Source organism: Corvus moneduloides, chromosome Z (genome assembly GCF_009650955.1).
Source record: "Corvus moneduloides isolate bCorMon1 chromosome Z, bCorMon1.pri, whole genome shotgun sequence".
NCBI classification, from domain to species: Eukaryota; Metazoa; Chordata; class Aves; order Passeriformes; family Corvidae; genus Corvus; species Corvus moneduloides.
Genome location: NC_045511.1, coordinates 44,096,384 through 44,120,150, shown reverse-complemented (window position 1 = coordinate 44,120,150; position 23,767 = coordinate 44,096,384). Strand labels below are relative to the sequence as shown.

Genomic DNA, 23,767 nt, shown 5'->3' with positions numbered 1-23,767 from the left:
ATACCTGTTGTGAGGATGCTTTCTAAGCACGCATGCTTGCAAGGACTCAGAACAGAGGCTGCAGAGTGTAAGCCTCACAAGATCTTTTCAAACAAAACAAAAATGTCTGTAAAAATAGAAGACACCACAGGCCTGCCAAGACCCATAAGCTATACCTTGTGGTGCTACTGTTTTCCCAGTCTCCTAACTATGTAGACTTTGCTCTAGAAGTAGTTCTATAGATGATGATAGATCAAATAGCTCCACTTTCTAAGCAATCCAACACAGTAACTGGACTTTACAATGAGTAGCTTGCTCATAACTGTCAAAATCGTTCTAATTCAACACATTAGATGGAATAAAATAGAGGAAGTACAACATAAGCAGAAATAACAGAGTTGTGATCTGTATGAAAAGACACCTAAAACGCAAAGAAAAACTTTTTAACTAAAATGAGTGACCTGTGAGGTAATGCTTAATATCCAAAGCTTTTGACCCCGCCTCCTGCTGTCACTGGCACTGAAGTAGGCTGGAAGCAAGTAAGTAACTCAACAAGGTCTGCTGATCTGCGGCTCAAATTCAACAGTGATGAGAATGAAATGAAAATTCTCCTTTCTTACCCACACATTGCCCTGACTTCCCTGATGATTACAGCAGCCCAGCAGCACAGGCATGGATACCACAGTTCCTACAAACCAAGCTGCTAGAACAGCTTCTAGGTCTGGAAACCATGTTGACGTCCCTGCTTGCCACCTCCAGCAAATGAAGGATCACCTCCGACCCAAATCTATCAAGCGAAGGTGTCTGGGGACCTGCCTGGATGAACAAGGAATTAACTCCAACATAAACCCAACGTGTAAAGGATGTGAAAACAAGAATAGAAATAGTTTCCAATCACACATAGATGAGGTTAGAGAAAGTAAAACCCAGATGGATTTGAAACTGGTGAGAGACCTGAAAGGCAACAAAATGATCTGTCAGCAAAAGGAAGACGAAGGAAAAACAAATTCACTGCTGAACAGGACAGGAAAACTGCTGACTGGGAACACAGAAAAAAAGACAGGACATTAAAGTACTTTCTTGCCTCAGTCTTTACCAGCAGAACTGACCTCCAGGGATCCCGGGCCCAAGAGCAGTACAAAAGCCTGAAACAAGGAGCACATATCCTCAGTGGTGGAGGATTATAGTGAGGAATACTTAAACTGCACGGAGAGAAGTCCATGGGGCCTGAAAGGCTGTGCCCACAAGTGCTGAGGAAGCTGACACATGCTGCTGAAAGGCAACTCTTGGTTGTCTTTGTGTAGTGGATTGACCCTGGCTGGGCACTAGGTGCCCACCAAGCTGTTCAATCAGTCCCTTTGCCAGCAGGACAGGGAAGAGAAATATAAGATTCTAAGCTGAGATAAGGCAGTTTACTAAAGCAATTAAAAAAAGCAAAAGTTTGCATGCACATAAGAAAATGGAGAAAAAAAAATTAATCTCTGCTTCCCATTGGTGAGTGATGCTCAGCCACTTCCCGGGAAGCAGGGCTTCAGCGGGTGGAGCGGCTGCTCTGGAAGGCAAACACGGTAAAATGACCAATGCCCCTGCTCCTTCTCCTTCCCTCCCTCAGCTTTTGTATCTGAGCTGACATCATATGCCATGGAATATTGCTTTGGTCAGTTTGGGTCAGCTGGCCTGGTTGTGACCCTTCCCTGGACCTTGCCCACCCCCAGCCCCTTGATGGAGGCAGGAATGTTGGAGAGACAGCACTGATGCTGTGCCGGTGCTGCTGAGCAATAGCCAAAACACTGGTGTGCTATCAACACCTTTCCAACTATCACTGTAAAGTCCAGCAGTGCTGTGGGGGCTATTACAGGGAAAGGAGCTCCAGCTCAGCCAGACCCAATACACTTTGAAAGGTCGTAGGGAACAGGGCTTGTTTCTGAGTAGTGGAAAGAAGCAAGTACCATCCACCTTAGTGGCAAGAAACTCTCTTGCCCTCTGGATAGATACAGGTCAGTCAGACAACTCAGTCCCTGGAAAGGTGACTGAGGAACTAACCATGGAAGTCTCCTTCAGTCACATGAATGACAGAGGTGACTGAATGCAGTCAGCATGGATTTATAAAGACAAAACCATGTCTGACCATCTTAACTAGATCCTTCTAGAATGACATGATTGCACTGGTGAACAAGAGAAGAACACTGGATGTTATTTAAATCATCTGTTCAGACCTGATGCTCTCCTGCATTATCCTCACCAGATGCACATCAAGTATACACTTCTGTGTAGCAGTGCAAGTGGCTGCAGCCACCCTGACCCCTGAAGATCCAACAGACGCCAAGCTGTGGTGGTCAGGCACCGAAGCATTATGCCTCACTCCTTGGTTAGGGTGAGAGCCCAAAACCCTCCGGTTCCACATTTTACATATTTTTATGTGATAGGTTCATGTTTTCCCCTCCCTGTTTTATGTATAAGTTTGTTAATATTCATTTCCCCTAAGTTAATACATATTAATTCTAGAAAGTTCTGTTGTACTCGACACTCCATTGGTTCCTTCCCTAATTCCCTCCTTTGTGTTATTTCCATTGGTTCCCTTGCACTCAACCCTGTGTCCTGTCAAGTATCCCATTGGCTGTATCCCTCATCCCCACCTTTCCTATCCCCACTATAAAATCCCTGGACACCCTCAGATCTTTGGCTCTTCGTCTTCCCCCCCCATCATTTCACCTGAAATAAACCTTCTGTGTGGAACTTGTATGGAGAGTCCCCTCTCTCTGCTTCTTCTCTTCTGCCTGTGTGCTCTCACGCTCTGCTCAAGGGACGGCTCCCTGGGGTGAGGAGCATCTCCCCTCTGATCCTTTTGTGTGTGCTGCTGTAAATCAGAAGCTGCATGGCTACGCCTCTGGGCTTCTCGCCGAGCCAGCACGCGTGAATAATATTTTTATACTTCTGTGTGCTTAAACACATACTAGTTAAGGGGGAAAGTGATAAGACTGAAAACTGGCTGAACTACCAGGATCAATGGGTCACAGTCAGTGGCATGACGTTCAGTTGGAAGCTAGTCCCTGGCCTCCATCGACACTGGATCCAACATCTGCACTAGACGATGGGGCAATGCAATGCCTCAAGTGATGATGTAAAGCTTTGAGGAGTGGCTGACAGGCTGGAGGGTTGTGCTGCCATCCTGAGGAACTTCAGTAGACTGGACAATCAGGCAAGCAGGAAACTCAAAGACGTTCAACAACAAGAAAATCAGAATCCTCCCACTGGAGAGAAAAATCTCATGTACCAGAACATGCTGGGAGCTGACTGGCAGGAAAGCAGCTTGTCAGAGAACTCTGGAGTCCTGATAGACATAAAGTTGATGATAAGCCAAGAGAATGTACCCTAGCTGACAGTCACCTAGGCTGAATTAGTAGCTTCACCAACAGGTGAAGGGCGGTGATTCTTCCTATCTAGGCAGCACTGTTAGTCCTCTGCAAGTGTCTTATCTCCAGCTCTGGGCTCTCCACTGCAGTAAGGTATTTCCAACCTGAGTGAATCCAGTAAATGGTCGCAGAAGTGATTATGGGACTGGAGCACCTCTGATGCAAGGGAAGGCTGAGAGTTGGCATTGCTCAGTCTGGAGATAACATCTTAGCCATAAAAATCTGATGAAGGAAACAAAGAAAATGGATCCACACAGTTCTTTGCAATATCAAGTGACAAAACAAGAGTCAATGGGCACAAACTGAAACGCAAAAAAATTCATTTGGGTATTTTTTATAGATTTCATTCTACAAGGAAACACATTTTCATGGTAAATAAAGGGTGATCAAGCATTGGAAGAAGTAGCTCAGATTGTGGAGCCTAACTCTGAAGGCATTCAAAATCCATGTGGACACAGGCCTAAGCAACCTGCTTATGGGTGTACATGCTCTCAGAGATGCCTTCAACCTCAGACATTCTGTGATTCTCCAGCAACACACAACAAATCTTCAGGAAATTTTTAGACATGGACTTCACACAAAGACGGGATGTAAGAGAGGACAGGACAGGGGATTCCCAGTCAGCTTTTTGTATGAAACCAGCAACACCATCATTTTCTTCCTAGTCATTCCAAGAGGAATTCAAAATAGAGACACTGTCTTTCAAAGGGGAATTCACACTGCTGGACACATGCTGCCACATATTAAGAATATAAACTCAGAGTCTATCAAAAGAGAAGAAATCTACAAAAAATACTTGCTAACTTACTGCAAGTTTACCTTGTGATACAGAACTGGCATCTGTCAAGATACAAAGCAGTTTCTGCAAAACTCTCTCACTTTCCTCTGGTAAGTGAGTATGAGTTCTTTCATGGTGACAGCTGATCCAGTATTGCCCATGCACTGGCTGGTAAAAGACATTTCAAATAGTTTGACATAGGAGGCAAGGCCTACACAGAATGCAATTTCGAGAGTGCAAATAAATGAAAGCAATATTCTAAGCAGTATACACTACTCTTACATATCCAGTTTCAGTGTCATTACCTTCAAGTTCTTGAAGCATGTTTACAAGCTATTTTTCATGTCTAAGAACATTATGCTGATCACTGATTACCCTACATGGAAAGCATCCCAGTGACTACTCCTGACACATTGAATTTGGGCACATTAGTAATAGGAATAATGCGTATTAAACCAAAACCAGTGGTTCATCACCAACATCTGAACACTGTATTTAACCATCTTGCTAAACACCAGAACTACTGGCCAGGCAAGAAATCTGAAAGAAACACGTAACTTCAGAAACCCAATGTAATTTAAGTTGGGTTTTCCTTGGAAAAACATTACTAGTAATCTGTGACTCCTGCAAGTCAGTACCACTAGAGAAAAACAAGGACACCACAAAATATTACTGGTATAACTAATTTCCATGCAAAAGAACCTTGCCTAGATTATGTGATATACATGGGACATATCCCTCCTCATTTTTGATGTCAAAGTCCAGTTATTTCACTAGTGATACTCATTTAAAGCAGAGACTCTCCAGACTCATCTCCCTACCTATATCCTGTCAGTCTGCTCACTCAGAAATTACTTGCTGATAGTTCTAGATTTAGACTGTTTAAACAGTTTTTATATGGACTGAATTAACAGCCGTACCAAGATTTTATTTTAATTCCACAGCTAATTCAACAGGTGAACATGACAGTTATGCAATGTCAAAACCACCGAACTACAAGGCAAGCCAATAAACTGCCTGAAAGCCTGCAGTTTTAAATACTGAATGATGATACACACTGTACAACACTGAACAGCACTACCCTGGAGATACCAATTTAAAAACAGTTTTACTGAAATTTTACACTGCAGTTACTAGGAAAGACACTTGTTTCTAGAAATGCAAACATTACACCACCAAATCCAAGTATTTTCATTGCTTTAATATTTGATTTCCTAACATCAAGATGAACAGATTTACAATTTTCAAGTGAAAACTGTGCAAGTTAGCAGGTTAAACAAAGAAGTTACCAAAAATAATGAAGAGATACAGTCCCCTACAAGTGAGTGTTGCAGTTTCTTACTATCTGCTACTACATACGGATACCTCAGGTACTGTACTTTGAGCTGTTTTATCTTACTATTAATAGAGGACAAAGTATTAGCATTCCCTCAAAAAACTTGAGAATTTAATATAATTTATTCCTAAACACCTCTACTTAATGTATTCACCCAGGTCTTTAAATCTGAAATCTTTAAATGCTAAAATCAGTATTTCACTAAATATTTACATTCACGAGCTTCAAATGCAATCTTTCTGCTTAAAACACTACTTGCCCTTCAGAGTAGTGTCCAGTTATTTTAAAATGCATGTTTCTGTGGAAAAAGAAACTCCAACAAAAAACTACCATCCAGTATGTGCAGATGAAAATGGGTTAAACCTACTTACAAAGAAGACAGATTTATACTGAGAAAAGGAATACTTTAGGAACATGTATGCCTCCTTGGCAAGCACAATAGAAACAAGGAGATATTGCTTTTTCTCACAGCAATGTTCTCAGAGGCCATTGTGCCAGGCATGTGATCTTCATTTGCACTTAAATTTGTATGAGATACCACGACTCAAGAACTCTTCTTAATTTGATTTCTAGCAAGAAGATGCTGCATCACACCTCAGAGATGATGTCTCAGCTTGTCACTGGCCAGTGACAGCTTTTTTCCTGAAACAGGAGAGTACATTGCTGTATATTCATCAAGTTTACTTCCTGTCTCCCCTCAAATAAACATTGTTCCACTCCAAACAAAGCTTCAAGGCCACTTTTCCCAGTACACAAGACTACCTTGTTGAACGTGTATATGCTGTGCTGAGTTCATGGTGGAGGCCTGCAGTAGCACGTTTCTGTGGACAGAGCAAATTGGAATTCCAGACTTCCCTCACTAAAGGCAACCCTGTGGAACTAAAAAAGCTCAACAGAGCTTCACTTACAAGTTTAGATTAAGCTGGTAAAAACAACCATATCCCATAAAGGTTCCTGCTTTTACAGCCTGCTGTGCAATAGGGAATGCATTGAAAAAAATAAGACACTGAAGCAACAGCCTTTCAGCATTATTATCAGAAGAGGTTTCTCTTTTTTAGCCCACATCTCAAAGTGTTCCAGCTCTGACAGCTACAACCCATGCCAGAGTCCCAGGCCTCAGTCCCAGGGTCATGGGATCTACATCTGTTGCCACTCAGCTGAGGGAATGAGTGGACCAACATGACAAATTTAGACTTAAGACCAGTCTTCTATATCTGAGAGGACGAGGACCAAAAGTCTTCCTCCGGATATAACCAATTAAGGACAGCACACTGCTCAGATAGGAAGACCTCATAAAATGTTTCTGTTCACAGCACAGAGGAACACCAGCAAAAGGCTTTCAGAAGACTTGTTCTAAAGCAACTGACACCCAAAATGCCACTTGGTGAACAGAAACAAATGCATGCACGTGCTAAGAACAGAAACCAGCTGGAAAGCCTGCTACTGAGAGAAACGGAAGCAGAGGTTTTTCCAGAAGACCTCAAGATACTGTGACCGTTTTAAATCAGGGTCATAAGCTTCTGATAAAAGAAAAACAATAATCAAGTTCACTGACATAAGACACGAGATGCTAATTATGCACTACGATCACAGAATAAGGACCAATACAGAAGAACACTTTAAAACGTGCAGCCAATAACTATCACTGTCTTGCTAAAAATAAGAAATACTTAACTTAGAATTTAAGTACAAATAAAATATATGAAAAGAAAGGAGAACAAGTCTGCAAACATTTTCTATTTCATAATTTTCACATTCTTACAGTCTCAAAAGACCTTCCCTCATACTTCACATTTATGATTCTGATCGCCACTCATATCCAAACAATGAGGGCACAGGAATTTCAGACGCACTAGGAATAAAATAAAAGCAGTTACCTTTCAAGGAGGACAAGAGTACACAGTGTAATATTAAGCCCTCCACATGAATAATACAAACAGGAATAAAGTCTTAAAATGCAAGACGTCAATTATCCTCCTGAAGGAGGATAATTATCCTCAGGTTGTACCTAAGGAGCTGCTACTACTGAGAGAGTCTCTGGCAAGCACAACACTTGGCTATCTCTTGCAGTATTCCACAGGCGTATCTAGAAATGCACAAAACACATCCATTGCAACTTACAGTTCACTGGAATATCTTACAACCTTTCTGAAAAAAACTATTACTTAATGGATTAAAGACAAAAGAGTCAACATATGACAAAAAACTTGAAAGCTGCTAGCTTAACAGAGGTCTATTTGCCTGAAGACTGCCATAATTTCAAAAGCAAGCACAACCATATTTACAATAATAAAGACCGTCTTATAAAGAAAACAGATATTGGATTTAAAACAAAATAAAATAATTTAAAAAACCCAAACAAACAAACAAAACCCCTCAAAACAATGGACAGATCTCCATGCCTAGCATTTACAGCATTTTGAATCCATGCAGAAAGCCACAAAGTTTTTAGAGGACTTTGCATAGCATGGGGAGGGCAGGGTACAAAAATGCAGCTTCAGTATCAGTAGTAACAAGCGTTTTTTTCTCTGTTTTGTTGGCTTTGTTTGTTTGTTTTTAATTGCATAAGACTTGGCTTTCGAGCAATGGCTGCAGACCTCCACCAACTCTACGCAGTATGTCTGGCCCCTTCTAACATCTCCTCTGTGTCAGGAAACCCCTATGCAGCTCAGGAAGGACCTTACTGAATCACTGAAGTTTTCTGGCTGCAAACCTGCTCAGCAACCTCAGGGTGAGCTGCACTGGTCCAAGGATTCTCTCCCTCAGAGAAACAGGGATGGACTCTTGAAAGACACTCTAATGAGCAGCAATATGGCACTTTGGGCTCAAACAGAAAGCAAGCTGTGATTGCTGAAGGTGAGAATAGCACATTTCATGGTTTGGCCTGACACTATGTGTGAATGAACAAACAACCATGTGGTCATAATGTGGTCTACAGGAAGTGACAGCAATATGCATTAAGAACTGAATCCTACTCTCAGTATTATTCAGCTACATGTAAGACAAGCAGCCAGCTTAAGCTGGTTAAGTAACATTCAAAGTCTGAGGAGATCTGAATTTCAGTGAAGAGAACAAATTTTACCTGGGGGTGAAAAGACGTGTGAATGTGTAGTATTAGAATGAAAATGCTGTCAGAACTTTAACTGTTAATATAGCTAAAAGACTGCAAAATTATAATTTACGTAAGTCCTGTAGAAATTTAAGGAAAAAAAACACCTTTACCTTTTCTTCCAAGAAAAATTGTTCTTCCGTCTGTAGAGCAGTTCAATTTGACCTTAAGAATACAGTCCTGAGGTAATTAATTACCCTGTCAAGACCACTAAATGCTCTGGCTCTGCTGAGAGATCCTCTCTCATCCTCTGCTGATTGACAACATCAGTAAAACTCACTAGCTTTAAATTAAACCTCCACACAGGATTCCCTTATACTCCTTACTAGATCAATGTTCTTTAATATTAGTGGAGGGGTGGGCAGGAATCAATTAAAAAAAAATAAGAAGGTAAGGAGGGTTTCTCTCACCTTCACAGCTCACCTCTGGTATTTTAATAGGCTTTTTACACAACTCATTGCTACCCAGGGATATTACCTAATCAAAAAATTACTACAAAGAAGGGACACTACCAAAATTTTTCTCTACAAACATCAGTGGTGAAGACAGGAACAATATAAATCTTTTTTACCTGCTGCACTAAACTCAGAAATCAAACCAGCATGTGCCTTTTTTTTTTTTAGTATTTTGCTATTTTCCATTAAGTGTCCAAAGCATTTTCAAGATTACTATAATTGGTAAAATTTCTTAAGGGTGCAGCTACTGAACAGTTAAGTTACAGGATAATTCCTTTACAATGAATGTTGTAAATCTAAGTAGTGATTCAAGGCACCAAGTGAAATTGCATTGCATAATGCCAAGTTTTAACAACAATGACTCAAAGAACACTAGTGAGCTTGAAGCACACCCCTCACTTCAAGTCTTCCCTTGCTGTACTGCACTTTTTTGGGCATTTGCAAAGCTGACTGCTTAGTATTCACTCTTCTACTGAAGTCTTATCTAGCTCATCTCATGACACAACTTTTTACAGCAGAGCAGTCAACCAGGTGATGATGGCAAACTAGGACATCTTGTACTTGTAGCCAAAGAATTTTTCAAACTTCATTCCAGCAGGAAGTTGGAAGAATGTTACACATTAAGCCTGTTTTTATTTTTATTACATGCAAAGTTATACAGGAGTGGGAAGAAAACCTACAGATTTAAGTCTTCAGATAAAATATTTCTTAAATTTCTATTCCCCTGACAGGTAATAATTACCCATGTAAACATTCCAATAACCCAAAGAACTTTAGAGAAGGAAAATTTTATTAAATCTGACTTTTAAGCAGCTTTTTTTTAGTCCACACTGAGAGATACTCTTATTCAGATAATCTCAAAATAAATTACTTGGATTTTTTTTTCTTTTCTTTTTTGGCAGTTTTCTCATAAAAACCCCCTAATAAAGAGGAGGGGAAGCCATGGAGCATTTCTCCTCTCCCAGGCAAAAGCCAAGACAAAAAAAACATGCACTCAATTTTATTATCCCTATGTGTAAATCAGTGACCCTCATAACCTGTTTGTTCCTCTGAGTTTTCCACATTTGGGAAGAACTGATCTTTCCAGGACAAACCAAATAAAAAGAAAAGTCATGGAAAAATAAGCAGGTAAGCAGAAAAATCACTCCAGGAACAAAAATCAACATTTTTACTGTCTCTTAAATAGAACAGAGATAAGGAGCTTGTCAGCAGCATTACCTTCCAAAAGAAAAGCCACATAAAATATTTTAGCTTTTATAAGATGCAACTTGTTTTCACACTAAAGTTATATATTTCAACTAAAGTTGCATAATTCAATGAAGCCCAAACCTCACAGGCTACCTGCAGTACACATAAGCCTGTATGCATTGCAAATAAACAATAAATTATGCCACAGAGGGCACTATGTAAGAATGGAGGCATATCATCCAGCCGAGCAGGGCTCACATATCTAACACACCCATAAGTGGCTTCAACATCAGTGTATACACCCACCCTAATGTTTCACTCTTCAGTTAAATCAGAAGACAATACAATTGACACCAGGTTAGACAAGACTGCTATGACTTGATTTGGAGATATACACCTGAAAGTTGGTTAAGATACTTTGCAAAGAATTCAGTAAAGGATTCCATACAGCATTCCACAGGATCTTTTTTTAAAAGGTAAGAGGTAATAGAATTTTATATTGTTATCAGTATAAAAAAAAACCCAAACCAAACCCTTAAGCTAGCATTTTGCAAATCCACATTTTTCAATGTACTCCACTTCAAGAAAACAGTAAATGGCATGCCCTTAGGGATCAGAAAAATATATCCAATGAAGAGCAGGCTAGCATAGAAGCTGTGGATCAGAGGTATCTGTCACATCCCCGATCCAGAGCATCACACATCAGGGTCAGGACAGTCAGTTCCCTCTGAGTAGGATCACACTCAGTTAAGTCACAATGTGAGGATACATCATGCTGTGATGGAATCAACAAAGTTCCTTCCAGTTTTATACACTAATGGGAAGCCAACTTGAACCATCAATCTGGTAAAGTACTAAGCATTCCTACAGAAATCCTAAAAAATGTACAGAGAGAACAAATACCTAATTTTTTTCTTTTGAAGCCTAAATATACACTAACACTCCTATTCAGTAATTTTTCATTTGAAGGTATATATAAAAATTTCAGTTACACTCATTTTTTAGCTGAAAGTTAAGAATTAGATTCTGAGTTTGTCAAACAAGTTGGGTTTTTGTTGTTGGGTTTTTTTTTTTTTTGGTTGTTTGAGTTTTTTTGTTTGGTTGGTTTTTTGTTTGTTTTTCTTTTGTTGTTCGCTTGGGGTCTTTTTGGTTTTTTTGTAGTTGACTTAACTCTGGACAAACAGGAACACTGGTCTATAAACAGGAAGTATCCTCTGCTAAGGTCCTGGGACTGAGACCTCATAAGTGACTTCCTCCACCCAAGATGTTGCCTCCAAAGGCAGAAAATACCTCAGACATCAACTTAACCTCTGCTCACCATTGCCTCCTGGCTGATGTGAAGAATATGTAAACTACAAAGTGCTTCACAGTAGGTTGGCCATTTCTACTGCTTCACAGATAAATGTGGTTGGCTGGGACTAGATGGTCCATTTAAGGTCCATTCCAACCCCTAAGATCCTGTGATTCTGTGATCTTGGAAAATCCAGTCACAAAAACTTGGCCTGAAACCCAGTGTCCAAGAAGGAAGAAGAGTAAATAAAGACGAAGAGAGTAAAGCAGTTTTTCCACTCAAGTCATGCACACTAACATGGAAAGGTGCTGCTGAAGTTCAACAGGCCTGCATGTGGGTAGCTGGAGTCAGAATTTTACTTGTAACATTAACAATCAGCATTTAAAGATAATCTCTGTTTAATTAGAGAAAAGTATCTTTACTTTTGCACAGAGGCTATCGTTTTGGCTTGTGACAACTCCAGAGTTTCAGCTTTGCTTCAGCTAAAGATATCTAATGTACAAATACCTGAAAACAAAGACATAAGGTTTAGTCTCACTGCAAGGGTCATTGGTATATAACCTACGATTCCACTTTTTGGTCCTGGAAAGGCAGGAAAGAAAAAGCATCACGTTATCACTCATATCTGTCTATTCAATTTTCACCTTTTTTTATTAACCACTTAGCAAGGTGAAAGAGGATTAAAAATTCAAACACGGGGACCATGAAGTAAGTTACCACAATCCCCCAGAAGGGAACATTTTGATTTGGGAGACCTGGCTTGATTTTCTATAACCACCTCCTTTTTTTTGACTATGTAGTTAACAGAGCTTCCAGATTACCACCCTGGACCATACGAGTCATGTTGGCTCAATCCAAGGCATTACATGCAAAACAATACTACTGGAACACAAACTGATTCCCTTTCTCACCACCACCCAAAAGACAGCATCAAAAGTCCTGGAGCACAAAATTACTTTACTCAGTTTTCCCCCAAAGTAGAAAATGAGAGAGACTGAACAAGAAGTCTGCCAGAAACACAGAGAGAGCTTCCAGCAGCAAAGCTATCTGTCCATGTCTTTCATCCATTGTACTTGTGTGCCATGAGTCACCATTTGTTACAAAGCAGTATTTAAGTTTCAAACAGCGTAATCCACTTTATTAAATTTTATGAATCCAGAACAGGTAAGGCACTTTGGCCAAAATTACTGACACCTTATTTTTGTCTCAGTTGTCTTTCAGTGGTTCTGCACTGCTTTTTAAGTACAAACCTTTTCAGAGGTGAACTTTATTTCATGGCTCAAACATGCTCCTAGTTGGAAGGCAGCTGCCATCCAAGTGATCAGCTAGCAAACCCTGTTGTTAATAAGGAAGAACGGGCTGGTTGGAACCTATACTGCCTTTAGGCCTACAAGACAACTAGCAACATAAAACCTGAAGTACTAATAAGGAAGTTACATCATTTTTGAGAAAATGAGGAAGCACATGGTATTCAAACATGCAATACTGCATTTCTTCAACTAAAGCATTAAACAATTCTCAGTTAAAACAAGTACATCTAAAGTGTTAAGTGGGTTAAGAAAATGAAGTTTTCTACACTCTCTATACTTAATCTAACTCTAAATCTAAACAGACTACAAAAGACCATTTGATACATGAAATCCTAGTTATTAGCAGAATGCTTGTTACACTTGTAAAGGTAAAACAAATCAGGAAGTCAAAACAGTTCAGTTCCTTGAATTATTTTAACACTACATACTTTTATAGTCTTAGTTTGAAGTCTCAATCCATTCAGGGTATTGATAGCTTTTTCGGCATCCTTGGGATCAGCGTAGTTCACAAAGCCGTAACCCAAGCTCTGTCCTGATTAAAAAGACAAATAAAGTCATCATTAGTACTGCAGTGCCACACAATGGATAGCTAACTATTTAAAACCTACAGACACACACTGAGCAAACATTGCTTATACTGAAGAACAGTACCCACTCCAAACAACAAAAATTGCAAAAGGTCACAACATCCAATTTTTCCACTAGCAGTAGTAGATTTCAGGTAGCTTCATCTGTTCTTGTGTTTAACACAGAAATTGCTACATTCAGTTTAATGCAAGACCTAAAAACTGATCAGCAAAATAGGTTCAGAAGTATATTATGATCTTTTAGACACTAGAGGATGTGCAGAAGCATCAAGTTTTAAGTGACATCAGGAATCCACTCTTAAACTTTTTTATTGAACATAAATAGTATAGTGACAAAATTCGGGACTAGTGCTGGAAAACGAAGTGCATTTGAAACTCACTCAATTTCAGAATTTGAACCTAATTAGAAACCAAAAAAATTTACAAATGTTATTCCTGCACTACATACAGCCTTCTTAGTAACAAGGAGTTTAAAGGCTCATTTTATTCCAATATTTAAAACAACAGGTACAAGTATCTGATCAAGAGCTAAATATCAGCTGAAGATGCAGTATTATTTTCAGGTTTATTTAGTGTTGGAAATTCAGATGACAGATTAACATAAAGCATTTTTAATTAGTTCTTATCTCTGAACAACACCCCCCTTCTAACTATTAATTCTGCCTTAGCACTTATTAAACACTTGATTTTAGCAGTAGTCATCTTTTGACAACTTCAAAACCTACAGTATATTATCCCTAACTAGCATACTACTTTAGAAGTACTTTTAGTGCATAAGAAAGCAAATAGGTGTAAAATTTTAATGCAGTGAAAGGATACACTTAGCAAGAATACATCTGACATCCTTTATTAGTATAAATCTTTCCAGAAACATTCCCATATTCTGGTTTTTTGTTTCTTTTTTTTTGTTTTGTGTTTTTTGTTTGTTTGGGGTTTTTTGGGTTTTTTTTAAGACACCAAAACAAGGAAAAAAAATTGTCAACAGGCCATAGGGAAGCATCTGACATATCTAATTCACAAAATGCTAGTTAGAATGATTAGCTTGGATACACAAGAATATAAAAGGATAAACAACATTACATAAAGCACAAATGGCAAATTCATTTATTGCCCAAAAAAGATATAACAGAACTCAAGCTGTATCAAGTTCTTGTATGGTATGTACACAGTATGCATTTAACGGCATGTAATACAAAAAAACAACAGGAATTTTTGCACTTAGTTAATGACGAGAGGGTTTACTTACAAGCCCATCACCCCGGCATTTATAATTTTGCACCAATTATGCCTCCTATGGCATCAAAGGTGAGAGGACACCACTACCACCCCACCCCCCCAAAGCTACTTCCACTCTCTCCCATCTCCTCCTCAAAATACCACAGGCAAACACAAATTGCCTAGATGGAGCCATGAGCAGGTTAATTATATATAATTAATACATGCATTAACAGAGAATCCAAACCCCAATGGGATAGAAGACTGAGCACCTGCCCTAGAGAACCCTGCCCTGAGCAGAGGTTAGACTCCATGTTCTTCATGCCTTCAACCTCAGCAGTTTGTCACATTTCTGTAACAAACCATAGGGAAACATCCAAAAGCATTTCTGTACTCATTTACAGCTCTACCTAGATATTGCTAAGTTTCTAATCCTAGAAGCCTTTTTCCTTATTAGTTTGATTACAGTAGAGCAATTTCTATACCTGTCACCTCCATCACTCCCACTGTCTGGAGAAACTCTTCCCAACAATATCTCCAAAAAAGAGGAGGCTCTCTTTGTGCATGACTGATTTCAGTGTTATCTCCCAATACAGAAACGCTGATTCCAGGTGTTTGTTATTAATCTCCTGAGGAACCCTTTTAAATGACAACCTTTAAAGATGTTAAAAGTCTCAACAAGAAAGCTATTTCATACAGGATGTTCCCAATAAAATACTCACTCTTTCCAGATTGAAGAGAAAAAGAAATTATGTAAATAAATTACTTCTCCTATGCTTCTCTGTTGATGTGATCCACTTTTCATACTAAAAACACCCAGACTGCTCCAGACAAAGAGCTTACCCAGCTGTTATAAAGGATTCAATTCATGACCATTCTTCTGGAGACACTCTATTAGTTAAACTTGATAAATATTAGGACACTAGCCTAGGAAGGTGCACCAAAAGGCCCGGTAATTTACTCAGGACAAGTCTGAAATAATTTGTGCAATTTTATTCTATGATTTTACAATTAAAAAAAAGCCTTCACCATGAGAGTGGTGGAACACTGAAACAGGCAACCAGAGGGGTTGTGATGTTTCCATTCCTAGAGATACTCAAGAGTCTGACTGGTCCTGAGCAACCTGCTGAAGAAGAATCTGCTTGAGAAACAGGAATGACTAGATATCTCCAGAAGTCCTTTTCACCCTTAGTGAATGTATGAATGAGATTCTATTTACTTCTGTTTTATTTAGGTTATCATCTAAAATTCAAAAGCGTTCTCTAAAGTCCTTATTTATTTAGAAAGATTAAGAAAACGCAGAACTTCTTAGACATTAAAATTATGCTTGAAGATTAGTGGTTTAATTACACATTATCAATAACTGAGAGTCAAAAATCACCTTCTTCACAGCACGCAAGAAAGATAAATGTTGACTTTGAACAAGCAATGCAAATAATTGTAAATTGAACCTGATTTCTGAAATCGGATGTTTGAGGAACCACTCTTAAATCTTCCTGCTTATATTAACCGCTTGTTAAGAGGTTTGTCAGCTCATACACAGATGGCCGAGTTCCAGAAAATTCAGACAGGCATGTAATAAAATGCAGTAGAAGCAGCTACTTCAAACACGCCATCAGTATGTCAACTATTCCAAGCTATGTCTGACAGGTGGTGGGAAAGTACCAAGCAGGTTACAAGGAAGAACTGAGTTTCTAAGTTCCATGTAAAAAACAACTTCAGTCTAAAATTCAAGTATCACTATGGCTATACAAGCCAGAGAGAAGTCTCACCCTACTGTGGATTTCAGACACGGAGACCACCACACCCACTGTGCACAAATTTTACTCAAATAAAATTAGAGGCAACTGGCTAGGATAACTCAAACCAGTTCTCCTTTTGTGAAGCTTTTCCTCATTCTTCATTGTCTGAACATTTGCTTTCAAGACAAAACAAGGAGAAGCTAGACTTAAACCAAATCAGCCACCACTTAGGCTATCCAAGATGAACTTCATTATTTAATAAATGTAATGACTAGTTTGTATTGCCAGAGGGACTGACCTAAACAATGACAGAACTGGACTCTTCCATCTTTGCCTCTTCTACAACAAACGCCACTTGCCAAGAGAGCAATGTCCTGCAGAACACACATTTGTCCCTTAGTACCATACTTAAAAATAGATTATGTGTTTGAGTACACAAAAAGGTGATGGAAGAAAGAAAGTAAATCTAGAGCTATCCACAAGTTAAAAAATCTCCAGATTTAACTGTGTATCAAAAGCTGCTTAGTCTCCTACTACTTTAAGACAGGGTCAGCTCCAGTCCGCTCTTGCCTCAGCTTTGTGTTTCCAATTTGTGCTTAATGACATTGTCTGAAAAAACTCTTACACCTCTCCAGGTTAGCTGTCCTGGTGCTCTGTCTGATATTATGTGTTTATCCAGTTGAATATCCAGTTTTGCTTTTTGAGGTTCTTCAAAATTGAGGCCTACTCTGCCTCAACACAGACAAGACACCGTGTCTTCAGCTCTCTATCTCAAAACTCAGATCTACAAGTAGTATTAAATTTAGCTTGTCCTAAATAAAGGAGTGTCAAGAATTTCTTATTTAACTACAAGCTGAGCCTCATCTCCTGGATAGTTCTTGTGGCTACTTCTCAAACCTGTTTAAAGTTGTTTCTGTAAATCTCCTTCTAGATTTTATGCTTTAGACACTATGATTATTATAGAACACGGTGCAGAAAAACCCCAACAGTTAGTTAAATGATTGGTAAAAGAAAAAGTCACCTGAAGTAGGAAAAGTAAAATTGATGAAATTATCTGGAAGGAATGAGGAAATAGACAGGGGGAAAAGCAGTTTGACTTGAATTTTTCTTGAAAAAAATCTGAAAAACCAAAAGCCACATAGTAGAAGTAGTGCATCTCACAAGCCTGTAAAACAGCAATGGAGTTAGAATAAAAGCTATGATTTGCAAGTTTGCATTGGAAGTTCACAATTATTAATTACATTTTGTGTTTCATGTAACTGACACTAGTCACAAAGTCAAATTCAACCACAAGCAGCAAAAAGTCTTTTCAGTTAGGCATCTCTTTGAACCTAGACATGCTATATCCACTATTAGTGACTGACAGATGTTCAGCCTCTATGGCCTACAGTTGCAGAAAGCACTATGCTACTTAGTTTAATAGGGGAAACTGTTCAATTTTTATTTCACATTTTTAAGCTTCATAAATATGACTTGATTGCTCACGTATGATGATCCAAATTAAACAGTAATTTATTAGATAGTGCCAAGTTGCTTTTTGGCACTACAGTCAATATATGGAATGGATTTTGAGAGGGGAAGGGCAAAAAGTAATTGCAAACAATTTAATTCTAATCAGTCTTTGAAAAAACTGCACAAGAGTCTGATTGGAGATCCAAGTGTACAGTAGAAAAGCATAAATGAAATAATTTACCATTAAAAAACAAGTAATGAACACACTGATTCAGTATTTAGGAAAGGAAAGCAGACCGACTCCATAGGCACTCATCACCTGAAGATCAAAGAAGTTTCAAGTCGAAAAAGAAATAAGTAAGTAGGAAGTCATAGCTATGGTCACAATGCTCCTGCATTTACTATTGTGCCTTGAAAGATGCCATTTTTTTTTAGCTTTAAAAATACACAGGCTAATTCACAGTACTTATCAGAGAAGAACCACAAATAAACTAGTTGCACGCTACGCAAGCTGTTTCGTGTTTCCTATAAACTATAAATAAATAATTCATTCAGCTATAAAAGCCTGAAGAAAATCCTGTGCTATCCAATATTCAGAACAAATAGATGCTATCCGCAGAGAAAGGAGGTCATGTAAAGTAGATGTGATAGAGGTGGCACTTATCCATTTTTAATGTTTTGCTTTTAAAAGTAGCAGCAACATTCCTTAAAGCAGGATGGAGGCCTCTCAGAAAGCTAAAGAATTACATCTGGCCAGGAATGTCAAGGCGAACAAGAAAAGCATCTACATAGGTACCTTGGTGAAAGAAAAGGTTAGGGAAAATGTGGGCCCTCCCTGCCACAGAAAGATGACCTGGTTTCCAGGGATATAGAAAAGTCTGAGGGGTACTGAACAACTTTTTTTCCCCACAGTCTTCACCAGCAAGTGCTCCAGCCACACTGCCCAAGTCGTAGAAGGCGAAGACAGGGACTGGGACAATGAAGAACCACCTACAGTACAAAAGCATCAGGTTTGAAATCATCTAAGGGACCTGAAGGTGTGCACAAGTCCATAGGCCCTGGTGAGATACATCCATGGGTTCCTAAGGGAACCAGCAGAGGAAATGGCCAAACCACTATCCATCATACTTGAGAAGCTGCGGCAGTCTGATGGAAGTTCCCACTGACTGGAAAAGTGGAAACATAACCTCCATTTTCAAAAAGCAAAATAAAGATAAAAAAAGTAGGGGAACTATAGGCTTGTCAGTCTCACCTTTGTGTGTGAGATCACGAAGCAGATCCTCCTGGAAATTATGGAAAGGCACATGGAAAGCAGAGAGGTGACGACAGCCACCATAGTTTCACTAAGGGCAAATTGTACCAGACAAATTTGGTGGCCTTCTACAATAGGGTTGAAGTGATAGTGGATGAGGGAAGAGTGACTGATGCCATCTACCTGGAGTTGAACAAAGCATTTGATACTCTCCCACACAATGTTCTTGTCTGTAAGCTGGAGAAACATGGATTCGATGGTGGCTAAGGAATTTGGCTGGATGTTCACACTCAGAGTTGTATTCAACGGCTCAACGTCCAAATGGACACCAAGTACAAGTGGCAAGTAGTGTTCCTATGGGGTCAGTATTGGGACTGGCACTGTTACACTCTGTCACCAACATGGACAGTGGGATCAAGGACACCCTCAGCAAGTTTGCTGACAACACTGAGCTGCGTGGTATCATCAGTACGATTGAGGGAAGGGATGCCATCCAGAGGGATCTGGACAGCTTGAAAGGTGCATGCATCTGTGAGAACTCATGGAGTTCAACAAGGCCAAGTGCAAGGTCCTGCACCTGGGTCGGGGCAATCCCAAGGACAAACACAGGGTGGGCCAAGAATGGAGTACATACAGGCCTGCGAGAAGGATTTGGGGGTGCTGGTGGATGAGAGGCTGCACATGACCCAGCCATGAGCACCCACAGCCCAGAGAGCCAAACATGTCCTGGGCTGCATCCAAAGCAGTCTTGCCAGCAGGGTGAGGGGTGAGATTCTGCAGCACCTCTCCTCTGAGGACTGCCTAAAAAAACTGGTTTTGTTCTGCCTGGAGAAGAGAAGGCTCCCAGGAGACCGCATAGCACCTTCCAGTACCTAAAAGGAGCCTAAAAAAGAGCTGAAAGTGACATTTTACAAGGGCACATAGTGATAGGAAAAGGGGGAATGGCTTTAAACTGGAAAAGGGCAGGTTTAGATCAGGTATAAGGAAGAAATTCTTTACTCTGAGTGTGATTAGATACTGGAACAGGTTGCCCAGAGAATTTGTGGATGCCCCATCCCTAGAGAAGTTCAAGGCCAGTCTTGATGGGGCTTTGAATAACCTGTTCTAGGGAAAAGTATCCCTGTCTGAGGAAGGAGGGTTAGAACTAGATGATCTTTTAAGTTCCCTTACAATACAAATTATTTTATGTTTCTAAGAGTTCAGCTATCGAACTATCATTTTGCATGGAAGTGTTCAATAACTATACATTAAAAGCCTTGAAAGGTAGATGAATATGACTTTTAACCTGACAGTAGTTAAATAAGCTGTTTCAAGAGAGGTCAAGTCCCTCACAAATGCACAGTGAACTTAAATGCTGCCTTTTCAGTAGTCCTGCAACATTTTATAGCTCCTGAGAAGAATGGATATTGCTTTCTGCCTAACACCATGATTAGACAGCAGCTGATTAATATTGTGGTTTTATTTCATGACTGACTAAAGCATCTTTGTATTCTACTAGGTCTTCTCTGAATGTTTTCTGGGCAGAAATTTGCACAGGTTTGACCCTAGAAATTTCTGGCCTATATAAAGCCTGGTCCTGATGTCTCCTGCTGTCCAGCTATCTACTAAGCCTGTATTTCCATATTTCCCTCTCTACATAGCTGCTGCTAAAGATAATTTTCCTACATGCATGACTGAGAAGCTTGCCCTTCCTGACAGAATCTAGAGCCAGTACTGTAAAACTACTTCTTCACTTGAGCACACAGCTGGTATCTTTTTTTTCCCCCTCAACCTGCTCCACTAGTATACAACGGTATTATTACCAGATGACTAGCAGGTGCTGAAAGGACAGCAACTTCAGTACTAGACAAGTTTCCACTGCTGCATTTCTTCCCGCAGTCAACCACTTTCAACACACACTTTCTACTCACATGAACAAGAGCAGCCTTTTGACAATGCAGCACAACGCTTTTGAAAGCCTGGGACACCCACCACACGAGGGAGTCCTTGGCTGCTGTTTCCCATCAGAGCTATGGAATATCCAGTGCAAGGGCTGAGCAAGCTAACTTTTGGAAGCAATTGTTAATTACATTAGTAGAGTACCCAGATAATCCTGCATCTTGTCTGTAATTCTTAAACATTCCTGCAATGTCTGAAGGTCGAACAAAATAGATAATTAACAGTATCAAAGAGCAAATGGAAAGGAGGTAACACAACAAACAGAGTCAAGACGAAGTCTACAATCAGTCGAGCCCTCAAAACCTTTTCAGAATGTACTAATCAAGGAAGAGTGAATGAGTTCTATGAAATGTACTGGTTCATTTTAAGGAGCAAGAAGAGCTGTTGTGTCAAAGTTCTCATTAACAGGTAAAAGTAATGAAAGAAAAGCAGCCCCACTAATTGAATCCTATCAATGCTAAATCTTGGAAGAAAAAACCCAAAACTGTCATAAATGACCCTCCTTACAGACATGTCAAACAAAAAGAAAAAACAAAACAAAAAACCCTGTAACATTTACACCTGACTAATAATAGATCTTAAAATTAATACACACCACTAAGGTATAAAACTAGTTTCATGGTCTAATACAAAAGCTAAGCACAGACTAATCATACTCTGGCAAATTAGAAGTCCAAACAGCAAATAACACATTCAGGCATTTACAGAGGACAACCAAAAATGATTGATAAGCATACATTTAAAAAATGGGATTTTTCTAAAGTAGACACTGAATTCACCATATCATTTCAGACATATAGGCTATTTCATCTTCTGCAAAAAAGATCTTTTTGCGAAAGACTAAGTTATAGGAATATAACCAGTATTACAGAAGAAATGGTAAAAAAACCTACCTTGAAAAAAACCACTCAAATGGGACACACTATTTGCATCAATATTACAGTGAGGTTAATAAAGTCTAGGAACTTTAAGTCATTGTCTACAAGTCTACAGAAACAGAACTCCTAAGAATTCCAGAAGATTGAGGACCTTATTTCTTTTTATAACTTAACTTCATATGCTGCCTTCAGTGCTAGTTCCTTCAAAATGTCTCATCCAGACCTTGACTGAAAGAGAATAGTCCATTTTTTAGTGAATAGTAATGTATTTTCTACTTCCAGTCACGTGTTCGTTTTACAAACACTGTTTTCAATAAACTAAACTTTGTTTAAAGCCGTAAATGTCTGTCTCTATGTATCAAGTTAATTGGCAAAGATCCGTTAAGCCACTGTAAGAACCAGTCAGCTTCATATTTTTGTAATCAGGACCAAGTCAAGTTCACAGCAAACTGACATTAGGTTTTACTCTGCCCTTCATCATTCCAGAAGATGTACACACCGGTGGAAGAACGCTCTTATAAGAAACATCCATTACAACATAAGAAGACCATACATAAAGCTCTCAATAGAATTCATCTCATGGACTCATACAATTTTTTGCAAGTCTCCAAAAATTTTAGAGGGAAGACGTGTTCCATGACCAGTACACAAAAGCAGAAGTGGCGCTACAGAAAACCCACAGGATTATGTTAAGATCAACTTACAAGCTGCAAGCAGTAGTCTGTGTCGTCCAGAAAGCAAGCCAGTATGGCCACAGAAAAGATAACAGTACTTCTAGACTCCAGCCCAACTTCAGAAACATAAGAAGTTTAACAAAGTTTCAGATATAGGAGTAAGAAACATTCAACCCTTTTGTCTGTGTGAATTTGCAATTTAAGACATTGGAATGCGCTACAATATGCTAGTGATCCTGCAGAGTGACAACCCCACAAAGGACTTGTGAGCCAAGTTAAGATATAATTCAGCTGGTACCAGCTCTTTTACAAAAAAGTTACTGCATCTTTGTAAGTCACTACTGTCATCTGTGATTAATGCCACGGAGACTGCCACAGTATTATCTTGACAGCAAATAAGGCTAGGAGCACACTCTGAGACATACAACTCAAATAGTTAAGTGTAGAACTGTATCTGGCTGTGGTTTAATAAGAAGGACTAAATGAATAAGTAGAGAATACCATCAGTGTTACCTCCTTTCCATTTACTCTTAACATAAATTACTCTCCAAGATTCAAACTACTTTTTAGTTTGTGTTAAGGCTTGAACTGCATTTTAAAAGCAGCTTAGCAAAATGAGGGAACCTGCATAAGTCATTGAGCCATGCCCAATTTAACTGCAGTTTGCTTATAGTTCCAGTAGATGGATTCTATTAACTGAACACACAACTCACACATCACTGAGCAGACAAGGCTGGGCAGCTTGCAAGAAAACACCTGTAACTGTGATCACTTCTAGATTTCAATGTTTGATGCTTCAATGCCTTTCTCACAAACCATTTCTTAGTTATCACTCTAAATCTGGAATAATGAAATTTGAAGAATGAATGAAAAGGATCAAACACTGACCAAAGTATCTGACAGTATATCCTGCCATACATTAAGTAGATTATGTCTAATCTTAGCCAGGTTCAACTCTTTATTAATTTGGTGACATCCTCCTGCCTTACAGCTTATGGTTCTTCACGTGTTAGGAACAGCATCATCCGCTGCTCATGAGCTGCTTCCTCAATAGAAGCTTGTTGTTGCTGGATACAAAAACGATGGTGCAGCTCTGGTTCTTCCCTGCAGCAAGTGGAGAAAGCCAGTGGTAGGGGGTATCATGAATGCTAAGCATTATATGAACCCGAT

General features: G+C 39.4%; 1 protein-coding gene across 9 annotated transcripts in view; it reads right to left on the bottom strand.

Annotated features, from left to right (window-relative positions):
• The window catches only part of ELAVL2 (ELAV like RNA binding protein 2), a 93,479-nt gene that overhangs the window by 13,508 nt on the left and 56,204 nt on the right, over positions 1 to 23,767 (bottom strand). For all 9 annotated transcript variants that reach the window (XM_032096311.1, XM_032096306.1, XM_032096310.1 and 6 more), the window contains one exon: positions 13,288 to 13,391. In XM_032096311.1, coding sequence (XP_031952202.1) covers positions 13,288 to 13,391 — 104 coding nt within the window. The remainder of the gene's footprint in view (positions 1 to 13,287; positions 13,392 to 23,767) is intronic.